General features: G+C 40.0%; 1 protein-coding gene across 3 annotated transcripts in view; it reads left to right on the forward strand.

Moving 5' to 3' along the window:
- The first annotated feature begins 178 nt into the window (after positions 1 to 178).
- VEZT (vezatin, adherens junctions transmembrane protein) overlaps positions 179 to 12,189 on the forward strand; it is an 82,485-nt gene continuing 70,474 nt past the window's right edge. For 2 of the 3 annotated variants that reach the window (XM_011934068.1, XM_011934061.1), the window contains exon 1: positions 179 to 319. Coding sequence is in view for 1 of the 3 variants with exons in the window: in XM_011934074.1 (XP_011789464.1) it covers positions 284 to 319; positions 6,526 to 6,582 (93 nt within the window). In the remaining 2 variants the exon portion in view is untranslated. Of the gene's footprint in view, positions 320 to 6,525; positions 6,583 to 12,189 lie in introns of all 3 variants that reach the window. The other variant, XM_011934074.1, reaches the window with a different exon arrangement.

Raw genomic sequence — 12,189 nt, forward strand, 5'->3', positions numbered from 1 at the left:
AGTGCTGCGGGCGCCCCCTGCCAGTCGCGGCCGTAAAAGGCAGACAAAAGCCCTAGTCTCCTCCAATCGGAAGGCTCGAGCTTCGGCTCGCTCCCGCCTCTCTCGCTCACACGCTCACGCTCTTCTCCAATAAGCGGGCTCGAAAAGTGGGCGTCGGCGGCGAGGCATGTTGGGAATTGTAGTTTTCTAGACCCACGAGAAGAGCAGGAGCTGGAGCTCCGTGCCGCCCGTTCTCCCGCCTTCATTTCCCATCGTGCTGAGGCGGGTGGCATGGCGGAGAAGGATGACACCGGAGTTTGACGAAGAGGTGGTTTTTGAGGTAAGGGGAAAATGGCGATGGGTGTGGATTGCCTTTGTTTGAGAAGGACGAGATGGAAAGCGAGGAGGCAAGGCGTTCCCGGGGCTAGGGATCGGGTGACGCGCTCCAGCTGGCCTCGACGACCGAACCCCAGCGATTTCAGGGCCTAGTGTCCGTCGTCGCCTGACAGGTGTAGCCAGAGGCGCCCTGTCCGTGGCCGGCTTGTATCTCGGGCCCGCCCAGAATTCCCAGACGGTGCCCGGTTGCCAGGCCCTGGGCTGGAGCGGTGTCTGTTCCTTCCTAGGAATGGATGTGCCGCGCAGAGACTGCGCCCGGCTGGGGCGGGGCCGAATCGTGCGTTTTAGATAGTCACAACTTAGCCGCCTCCTTTTCCATCCGCGATTTTTTTGGGTCAGTATCTAGAAATGCTTCAGGTCACTGTTCACCGTCAAGGCGTGGCCCTCGGAATGAAGGCAGCAGGTGCCGGTTTTCTAACAAGGTTTAAAGTCTTTCTGTGGGACCTACTGTGGGTGGTTAGGGCCGGGGCGTCTCAGCATCTAGATTCGATTCTTTTGTCCTTTGCTGTTGCGCTAGGTGTAGCCAGTTCTTCTGACTCGAGGCTCTAGATGTGAGTGCTTTTGTGTGGGACTATTTTAAGACGTTCTCTGCCATCTTGAATGAAAAAAATCGGGCGAGTGTTTTTGATGCCATTTTTTACATCAGACACAGGTCAAAACTCGCACCCTTGTACATACGTGTATTGCATGTGTACGCTTTACTTTCATTCATCCAACTAGATTTTAAGAAAATTTAAAAATGGAGTTACCCATGCCATGCAGCGAGAGAGCGAGGCATAGACAGGACAGAATGTTAAATGTTAAAATATGTACAAACTGTCATTGAAGGATTAGTTTCTGTTCTTCCGGCCTCCCAGAGGCTACACCCAGTACGCGATATCCGAGGTGAATCTTTAACTATGAATTGGATTAGAAAAACCGACAGGGGAAAATGTATTACAGGGAAAGAGAACTGAGTATGCCAAGCTTGGGAAGTGTGAAAATACCTGGCGTGCATTTTTAGGGGGCGGGGTGTGGAGGGTGACTATGTAAAGTGGCTTGATGTGGCTGCAATTTAGAAGCAGTGGAAAATGTGGCCATTTTACCGAAATGAAGAGTCTAGATATGAGGCGTTCATTAGGGAAGACAAGGGCCTGAATTTTGGAAATGAGAGACGTAATGGAATAATGGCTTGGACAGACACTTGTAAGTTAAAATCGATTCAATGTCTATAGATTGAATGTGGTAGCTGAAGGAGAGAGAAATAGATTTCTAGAGTAAGGGTAACTGATGGATGTATTTTATTAATCCATGATTTTTGACTTGTAAATATAATAGTAATATATGCTCAAGGAACATTTTATTATAGAAAATAAGCCCCCAAGTTAAAATCACCCATTGTCCCACCACCTAAAGATGGTCACTATTAACAATATGGTATATGTTCTTATAGACTTTATTTCTATGTAAATGTGTGTTTATGTGTGTGTAATGTTTTAGCCTCTATATTAAGACACAATGTGTGTGTGATATTTTTTAGAACAAAAGGTATACCACATAGAATTTTGTATATATTTTTCACTTTATCGTGAATCTTTTCCATCATTCTTTGAAAACATTAATATCCCCTCATGTGTATCATAATATAACCTTTTTTTTTCAAAATACCATTGTAATCAACAGTGATATAAGCCCATCTTTAACTACAACTCTGGTTTTCTTCAGAATAATTTTTAGAAGTAGAACTAGTGGGTCAAAGAATATGAACATTTAAGACTTACACAGATAGGTTATACCAATTCAGGTTTCCATTAAAAATAAGAGAGTATTGGTTTCACCAAATCCTCAACAACAGCTTTAACAGTTTCTTTTCATCTTTGCTAATTTGGTAGGCAAAAATAACATTCCATTGTTTTAATTTACATTTTGTGCATTTATATATTTATTACCCATTTTTATTTCTTTGAACATTTCTCTTCATATTTGTTGCTCATTTTCTTATTAGCTGCTAGCTTTTAAAAAATTGACCTGCGTGAGTTCTTCATATATTACTAAGCCTTTGTCATACTTGCAGAAAAATTTCCAGTTTGCTGTTTGTTTGCTTTTTGTTATACACAATTTTTATTGCAGTATAATTTATAGAAGGACAGGGCACAAATCACATGTGTGCGGATGGTTATATTTTCACATGTTGAGCACACCCATGTAACCAGCTCCCAGATCAAGAAACAGGACAGGTCGGGCATGATGGCTCACACCTGTCATCTCAGCACTTTGGGAGGCTGAGGCAGATGGATCCCTCGACCCAGGAGTTTGAGACTAGCCTGACAGCATGGCGAAACCCGATGTCCACAAAAAATACAAAAATTGTCTGGGCGTGGTGGAACGTGCCTGTAGTCCCAGCTACTGGGGAGGCTGAGGTGGGAGAATCACTTGAACCTGGGTAGATTAAGGCTGCAGTGAGCCATGATCGCACCACTGCACGCCAGCCTGGATGACAGAGCCAGACTCTGCCCCCAAAAAATAAAAAATGAAAAAGAAACATCACCAGCACACCAGAAGCTCCTCCTGGTCCTTTTCCATCACTATTCCCTACCCCAAAATGACCACTCTTTAAATGTAATAACCTAGATTAATTTTGTCTATTTTTATTGCATTTCTATTTATATACTCTCTTATTTCTGACTTTTATTTTCCTCTCTGGCTTTATTTGTGAGATTGGTCCATATTGTTAACATGAGAATTTTTATTTCTGCATAGCATTCCATGTGAATATATGATCATTTTTAAATTCATTCTTCTGTTGATGGTCATTGAGTAGTTCCCAGGTTTAAACTAGTGCTACTGTGAACCTTTTCGTATGTGTTTGGTTAAACATATTTCTGGTGGATATGTATGTAGGAATGGAATTGCTGGGTCATAGCAAATACATAGATATTTCCGTAGATATTGCCAAATTTTATTCCAAAGTGGCTGTACCAGTTTATTCTCCAGCCAGGAAGGTATGAGAGGTCCCTTTGCCCCACATTCTCATCAACACTTGCTAATTTTAGTGTTTTTCTTTTTATGATTCTAGTGTTTATATCTTGGTATCTCCTTGAGGTTTTTAGTTTGTATTTCCTTGATAAAGATATTAAGTTTTTTAATGTGTTTATTAGCCAATTGTATATCCATTTTGTGAAGCCACATCAAATTTCTTGTATTTTTTTCTATTGGGTTGTCTCTTTTTCTTACTGATTTGAAGGAATTCTTTACCTACACTGGATACAAGCCCTTTGTTAGAGACGCAGTTGGCCCTCCTTATCTGAGAGTTCCACATCTACAGATTGGACCAAGCATGGCTCACGCCTGTAATCCTAGCACTTTGGAAAACTGAGCCAGGAGGATCACTTGAGACTAGGAGTTCGAGACCAGCCTGGCCAACATGGCGAAACCCCGTCTCTACTAAAAAATACAAAAACTAGCTGATAGTGGCGTGCACCTGTAGTCCCAGCTACTCTAGAGGCTGAGGCATGAGAATCACTTGAACCCAGGAGGCGGACATTGCTCTGGGTGACAGAGTGAGATTCCATCTCAAAAAAAAAGGAAATACTCAGGCCCAGTAAGGTGGCTCATGCCTATAATTCCAGCACTTTGGGAGGCTAAGGCAGTAGTATTGCTTGAAGCCAGGAGTTTGAGACCAGCCTGGCCAACATTAACAAGACCCTGCATATTAAAAAAAAAAAAAAAGAAAAAAATTAACCAGGTGGGGTGATGCATGCCTGTAATGCCAGCTACTCCAGAGCCTGAGGCAGAAGATTGCTTGAGCCCAGGAATTTGAGGCTGCAATGAGCTACATTTCCAGCCTGGGTGACAGAGTGAGACCATATCTCTAAATAAATAAATACTCAAAAATATTCAAAAAATAATACAAATAAAAAACTTTACAGGATAACAACTATTTATATAGCATTCACATTGTATTAGGTATTACAAATAATCTACAGATAATTTAAAATATGTGGGAGAATGTGTGTATGTTATATGCATATACTATGCCATTTTATGTAAGGGACTTGAGCATCCATGGACTGGGTATTTGCCCCAGTCCTGTGACCAATTCCCCATGAATAAAGAGACAACTATATATACCTCATGTATCTTACCTTGGGCTATTTGTGGCTTCTGCACACTTTTAATCGTGTCTTTCAATGAACAGAAACTACTATAATCCAGTTAAACCTTATTCTTGTATGATTAGTGCTGTTAAAAAAAATTTGCCTGTTCTAAGGTCACAAAGATACTTTCTTTAAAAGCTTTATTTGACCTTTTCCCATTTAGATCTGTCATCCATCTGGTACTGATTTTTGTATGGTAACAAGTGAAGATCAACATTTTTTTTTTTCCCATGTGGATGTCCAGTTGACCTGGCACCATTTACTGAGCAGATCATTGTTTCCCCCACTGAACTGTAGTGTTACCTGTGTCATAAACCAGGGAACCTTTTATGTGTGAATCTCCTTCTGGACCCTTTCTTATTTGCCATTGATCATTTTGTCTATTCTTGTGTTAATACCACATCATTTTAATTACTATAATTTTAAAAATAGGTTTTAATATCTGATAGCATAAGACCCTTCAGCTGTATTTTTTCTTCAAGATTGCCTTTGGCTATTCTTGGCCTATTATATTTCCATATAAATTTTAGATCAGCCTGTCAGTTTTTGTGGGAAAAAAAAGACCTACTGAGACTTTGATTGAAATTGCTTTGAAGCTATAAATTACTTTTGGGAAACTTAACATCTTTACAATATTGAATCTTCCAATCTATGAACATTTATTACTTGCCTTCTAAATGAGTCAGGCAACTTCCCATTTCATTCTGTGCTCTGGGACTGATTTTACAAAATGAGAATTTTCTGTTTCTTCAGGGTATAGCTAAATTGGCCTTACCTGGGGAAAAGAGACTGAATGTTGTCTATCAGTTCAATTTCTTTTATGGTTATTGCTCAGGTACAATTTTCTATTTTGGTAACTTTTTTATTCTGAAAGGCAGTGTAATATAGTTAAAGATATGGGCTCTGGAGCTGGATAACCTAAGAAATCCTAGGTCAGCTATTTATTAGTTAATGTGACTTTGAGCAGGTTACTTGTCTAAGCTTCAGTTTTCTCCATATTAAATAAAAATAACAGTATCTGTCTCGTAAGGTAGTTGTGAGTACTGAATGATTTAAGTGAATTACTTAGATGAGTACTTGACACATTGTAAACACTCAGTAAATATTACCTTTTATTAAATTTTTCCAGCAAATTGCTTTTTATCTATGTTTTCAAAATTGTTGATATATTCTTAGTAGTCTCTTAATTTTTAGTTTCATTTAGAGCATGAATTAGATCTGATTGTTGTTATGTTTTTCTTTTTGTTTTGCATAGATGCGCTGGAGTGTCAACTTACCAGATAGACTTTTCATTTTTTTTGAGACAGAGTTCCACTCTTATTGCCTAGGCTAGAGTGCAATGGTAGGGTCTTGGCACGCTGCAACCTCCGCCTCCTGGGTTCAAGCACTTCTCCTGCCTCAGCCTCCCAAGTAGCTGGGATTACAGGCATCCATCACCACGCCCAGCTAATTTTTGTATTTATAGTAGAGATGGGGTTTCACCATGTTGGCCAGGCTGGTCTTGAACACCTGACCTCGGGTGATCCACCCGCTTCAGCCTCCCAAAGTGCTGAGATGACAGATGTGAGCCACCGTGCCTGGCCCCAGGTAGACTTTTCAAAGAACTAGTTGTTGATTTTGTTTGATCAGTTCTATTGAATTTGTTTGTGGTTTTAAATTTTTTAAAATTTCTACTTTTATCCATTTCCATTCATCTATTTGTGTTTATTTTGCTATTTTTGTTCTGTTTTCTTTAGCTTCTTGAGTTAAAAACCTAAATGCCGAAAATAACTTGTAAGGCTATAAATTTCCCTGAGTATTGCTTCAGTTGTATCACGCAAGTTTTGAAATGTAGTTTGTCTCACAGTTGTGTAAGTTCCATTTTTATTTCTTATTTAATACCCAAGTGTATAGTTGAGGGATTGATGTTATCGTTGGTGATTATTTTTCTCCATGTATCCCTCAGACACATAATTCCACCCTGATCATTATGGACTGCATCACTGTATTCCCTTGTCCTCTGGGTTCCATTTAGGTTCGACCAGTGGGAAGGACCTGCAGATCAGAGGATGGAGGAAAGAGCGCCAGAGAGGTTTGGGTGTTTCTTGTCTGAATTCTTTCCTTCAATGGCTACTATTTGTTAGTGATTGCATTCCTGTACCTAAAGCCACAACTTTTTTTTCTCTCTTTTTTTTTTTGAGGCAGGGTCTTGCACTGTTCCCTAGGCTGGAATGCAGTGTTACCATCATAACTCACTGCAGCCTCCAACTCCTGGCTCAGGTGATCCTCCCAACTCAGCCTCCTGACTAGCTGGGAGTACAGGCATGTGCCACCACATCCAGCTAAACTGTAACTCTTATCAGGGGATTCTTCTTGAGAAAGGCTTTGAGCAGCCATCTTATTTCCTGCATTTGTGCTTTACCACCTATGAGAACTATAACCCCCTCTACCACTGTTACCACTTTCATTCAATTTAGATCTCAGGCCACTGACTGAGAAAGGGCTTCTTTTGAAGAGCTGAAAGCTTGTTAGGCACAATGTTTTCTTGCCATCTACCACTTGATTACTCAGCCAGTGGAACATATTTCAGGTTCTGCTAAGCCAGCCCTACTTCTAGATACTAAGTACTGTGTCAACCGTACATCCTAATGCACAGTGACTGGTTTTTGGCACCAGGGACTGGGTTCATGGAAGACAATTTTTCCACAGATGGAGGATGGTTTCAGGATGAAACTGTGCCACCTCAGATCATCAGACATTAGTTAGATTCTCATAAGGAACACACAACCCAGATCTGTCACATGCGCAGTTCACAATAGGTTTCCTGCTCCTATGAGAATCTAATGCTGCCACTGATCTGACAGAAGGCAGAGCTCTGATAGTAATCCTCGCTCACCCACTGGCCCACCTGCCTGCCGGCCATAGGCTGTATTCCTAACAGGCCATGGACCAGTACCAGTGCTGTGTGGGCCTGGGGGTTGGGGACCCCTGTTAATGCAGTAAACAGAAAGCTGTCCGTGTGCCATAAATAGAAAGGAATTTAGCATAGGGAATTGGTGGTTAGATTATCATTGGAAGGCCTACAGGATCAAGCTCTATCAAAGTTGCTATGCTCATGAAGGCAAGAGCACGTGATTATGATCATAGTTACAGTCCAGAAATCAGAAGCCATCACCACATCTGCTTCGCAATAACCTAACAAAGTGATACCTTGGTATTGGAACTTGGAGTGTCTCCACTGTCTCTACCACATCTGCAGCTGTGTTACCAAGAAGCTGGAGAACCCATATTGGAATACTGCTATAGAAACATTTTGCCTCACAGCTTTGTTTCATAGAAAAAAAAAAAAAAAAAAAAAAGAGAAAGAGAGAAGGGGGGGGGGAAGAGAAGGAATGAAAGAACAAATGGACAAATGAAATAACAAGGCCAGGAGTGGGAGGATCAGACGATCACTTGAGGCCAGCAGTTTGAGACCAGCCTGGGCAACATAGCAAGACCTTGTTTCTATAAAAAATTATTTTAAAGAATTAGCTGGGCATGGTGACATGCACCTGTAGCCCTAGCTACTCAGGAGGCTGACGCAGGAAGATTGCTTAAACCCAGGAGTTCAAGGCTGCGATGAGCTTTGATGAGGCCACTGCACTCTGCCTTGGTGACAGATTGAGACTTTGCCTTTATTATTATTATTTTTTAAAAAAATAACAGATGAAACAAAAGCCAAAGGAGCCAAAAGTGGACTTCTGCTTCTCTTCCACCTTCCCAATCTCTTACACAGCACTTCTACTTGGGGAAACCCTAATTTATATCTAGAATCCTAGCTGCAAGATAATTTGGGAAATGTCAGATGTAGCTTTCCTGCCTCTGTAACACAAGATGTACACTGGAAGAAGGATTATTGAATAGAGATTGAACAAGCCAGTTTGCCATATCTTTCTTAGGGCCTAACCTTGCTTCCCTTAAGAAAATTTAACTGTGATTTTTTTTTTTTGGTATATTTATTGTAATACTGTTATTTTAATGATCTTCAGAGTCAGAAAGCAGACTGATTCATGTCTTGAGACTTACCTAGAGAATTACATGCTGCATTAAAGTTAAAAACTTAAATCATGCAGAGTTTTGGAAAATATTCCAACAGCATCCCTTCCCTTAAAACAAACTCTTTGAGGTATCTTGTTTTAATTTCTATTTCTTGGATTATTTGTAAATTTTACAGTATTATATTTTGGGTCATTGTATTTTTCCTTTCAGTGATAACATTGAGTCCTCTTAGTCTGAGAGGAGTAGATGTGCACTGAAAGATAATATAAGAGAAGGACTAAGGGAGGAAAGAAAGAGTGAAGTGCCCAGGCCCAATTCCCATTTCTTGCCCTAGTATCTGATTACCTTCATTTTATCAGAGCTAGATTCCCTATATACTTTCAAGGTTAATTCCATTATATTGGAGGCTGACTCCTCCTTCTATAAGATCATTTGTTTTAATCAGAATCTTCTATCATCATTCTGCTCTAAGAGGCTGAATTGAGAAGGACAGTATAACCTCATCTCAGACCACTTAGGCTAAACAGCAACAGAACAAAGTTTAGAAAATGATGGATACTATGTCTAACATGAGTATTAGCAAAATAAGCATGAAATACCCAGATTGTTGTTTTACTCTATTATCGTCATCATTAATTACAGTGTTTTGAGAGTAAGAATTCTCCAATAACTTTAGAAAGGTGTTAAAGTTCTGATGTTGCTTTCTTAACTGTTTTTTAGACAGGGTCTCACTCGGTCACCAGGCTGGCCTCCAATAGAACAATCACTGTTCACTGCAGCCTCCACTTCCCAGGCTCAGGTGATTATCTCATCTCAGCTCCCAAGTAGCTGGGACTACAGGCATGTGCCATCATGCCCTACTAATTTTTTTTTTTTTTTGAGATGGAATTTTGTTTTGCTCTTGTCACCCAGACTGGAGTGCAATGGTGTGATCTCTGGTCACTGCAACCTCCACCTCCCGGGTTCAAGTGATTCTCCTGCCTCAGCCTCCCCAGTAGCTGGGATTACAGGCACATGCCACCACACCCTGCTAATTTTTGTATTTTTAGTAGAGATGGGGTTTTGCCATGTTGGCCAGGCTTGTCTCGAACGCCTGACTTCAGGTGATCCATCCGTCTCGGCCTCCCAAAGTGCTGGGATTACAGGCATGAGCCACCATGCCCAGCCAATTTTTGTATTTTTTGCAGAGAATAGGTTTTGACATGTTGCCCAGGTTCAAGTAATTCTTCTGCCTCGGCCTCCCAAAGTGCTGGGGTTATAGACATGAATGACTGCACCGGACCTTAACTTTTAATTGCAGAAACTTCAGGTCATTTATTCTGTCTTAAACCCTGCTATTCCTAGAGGGAAGAGTGCCTGGAAATAAGACTTTTTAAATCTGAAAGACTAATTTTTCTGCCTGTTTGCATCATTTGAAGTTCATTTAAACCATTCCTTTGTAACTTTCTTCTATTAGGGACAATATTGTATTAAAGGGATCTTTTACTCAGATCTCTTGCCTTGGTACCTTGTCCTCTGTAGGTGAACTCTTTACTGTTTTTGGTGTTTGTTTAAATTCATTCTTCCTCTTTTCTTTTGTTCCTGGCTGAGAAAGATAATTTTTGCCCATTTTATCATGATTTTTTCTTCTCCAACTTCTTTGATACTTCTGTGTAAGTTATTAAATGTTAACCCTTTGTTGGCCATATGTTCAGCTTTCATCCTTTTCCCCCATAGCACTTAATCAGTTGAATGAAAGGAAATGACTCTCACAAAACCTTTGACATTTAAAAGGAAGTTTTAAAAAATTTCTGTCTTCCTAGAGAGATTCCCCTTTCTTTGTATTTTTAAAAGTTACTATACATCTCTGAGAAACATTAAAGCATTTTTTCCCTAAGTAATAATTGTGGATTCTTTCTTACTTGCATTTTTGATTTGACTAATGGAAGAATATTGTTTTTGTCTGTGAACATATATATGGACAGTATTTGCTATTCTGATAATGGAGCTTTCTGTCTAGAATAATTATACATACAAAATTTAAAGTATTATTATATCATTTTATTTTCTAAATATATCCTGAGTTTCAGTTTGTCAAACATAAAGCCCTGAAGTTGTATTATTTAAAATAATCTAGTTCCAAGTAGTAGCTGAGATTAGAAGCATAGCAAAATTCATGCTATCACTATCTATAATAGGAATAATATTTATTAATAGTGTTATTAAATCACAACTCTATTGACATCAAAGATTGACCATTGAGACCAATTCTAGCCAGATATGGTGGTTCACACCTGTAATCCCAACAATTTAGGAGGCTGCGGTTAGAAGATCACATGAGCTCAGGAGTTCAAGACCAGCCTGGGCAACATAGTGAGACCCTGTCTCTACAGAAAATGTAAAAATTGGCCGGGGTGGTAGCATGTACCTGCAGTCCAAGCTGCTTTGGGGGCTGAGGTGGGAAGATTGCTTGAGCCCAGGAGGTTGAGGCTGCAGTGAGCTGTGATTGCAGCTCTGCATTCCAGCCTGGGCAATGAAATGAGACCCTGTCTGAAAACAAAAACAAAAACAAAACGCCAACTCCGGTTTATAACCAAGATATGCAAGAAGAAATTCCATGTTTAATATGAATTACAAAAATTATTCTCGGGGAACAAGTCTGCTTTTTTTCTGCTTATGTTGTGTCATTTCTTCTGTTTTGGCTTCTTCACAGATCCTTGGGGCTCCAGTTTAAACATTTTTTTCTCTTTTACATCTAAACATCCAAGAAAAGTAGGAAGTTATTCTCTCTTTTATGTATTTTTTATTGTATTTTTTAAAATGTAAGTCCCTTTGTCTCAAGCTATGACACACACAGTGCCTACATTACTTTTTGTAGTTACCTCGGTATTTTACGTGCAGCTATATTGAAAGTTTTCATTCTGTTAAAAGCATTGTGGAAAGAGGACTAGATGAGGAGTCAAGAGACTAAATAAATTAGTAATGAGATTCTGAATAAATCATTTAATTTCTCTAGAACTTGTTTCCCAGGATCATCCTTTATACCGTATCATCCTTTGGTATGAAATTTTTCTTAAATCTGTTCTAGGGGATCGGAAACTATCTAGTGGATTGAATAAATGAGAGTAGGCCCTTAGAGGCTTCCATTAATTAGAAAATACAGGAAAAGAATCTACTCATTTCCAGTCTCTTTTTATATTAAAAATCCTGACTCAATTTTAGTTTTCCTTGGTTCTGCACCAGATGTTCTCTGAGTTCCTAGAAGCAATTCATCCCTTAAGGATTTAGGAAAAAAAGTTCAAAGCTCAGTGTACTCGACAGGGGCACAGTGTTAGAAAGTGTACTAACTCCAACCAGGTGCAGTGGCTCATTCCTGTAAGCCCAGCACTTTGGGAGGGTGAGGCAGGCAGATCGCCTGAGGTCAAGAGTTCAAGACCAGTGTGTCTCTACTAAAAATGCAAAAATTAGCTGGGTGTGGTGGCAGGCACCTGTAATCCCAGCTACTCAGGAGGCTGAGGTAGGAGAATTGCTTGAACCCAGGAGACGGAGATTGTAGTGAACCGAGATCACGCCATTGCACTCCAGTCTGGGCAACAGAGTGAGACTCTGTCTCAAAAAAAAAAAAGTGTACTAACTTCATTGCCTCTGGATTTTTTGAGTATTTTTTATAGTATACATTGAG

This window comes from Colobus angolensis, unplaced genomic scaffold (genome assembly GCF_000951035.1).
Source record: "Colobus angolensis palliatus isolate OR3802 unplaced genomic scaffold, Cang.pa_1.0 Scaffold10, whole genome shotgun sequence".
NCBI lineage: Eukaryota > Metazoa > Chordata > Mammalia > Primates > Cercopithecidae > Colobus > Colobus angolensis.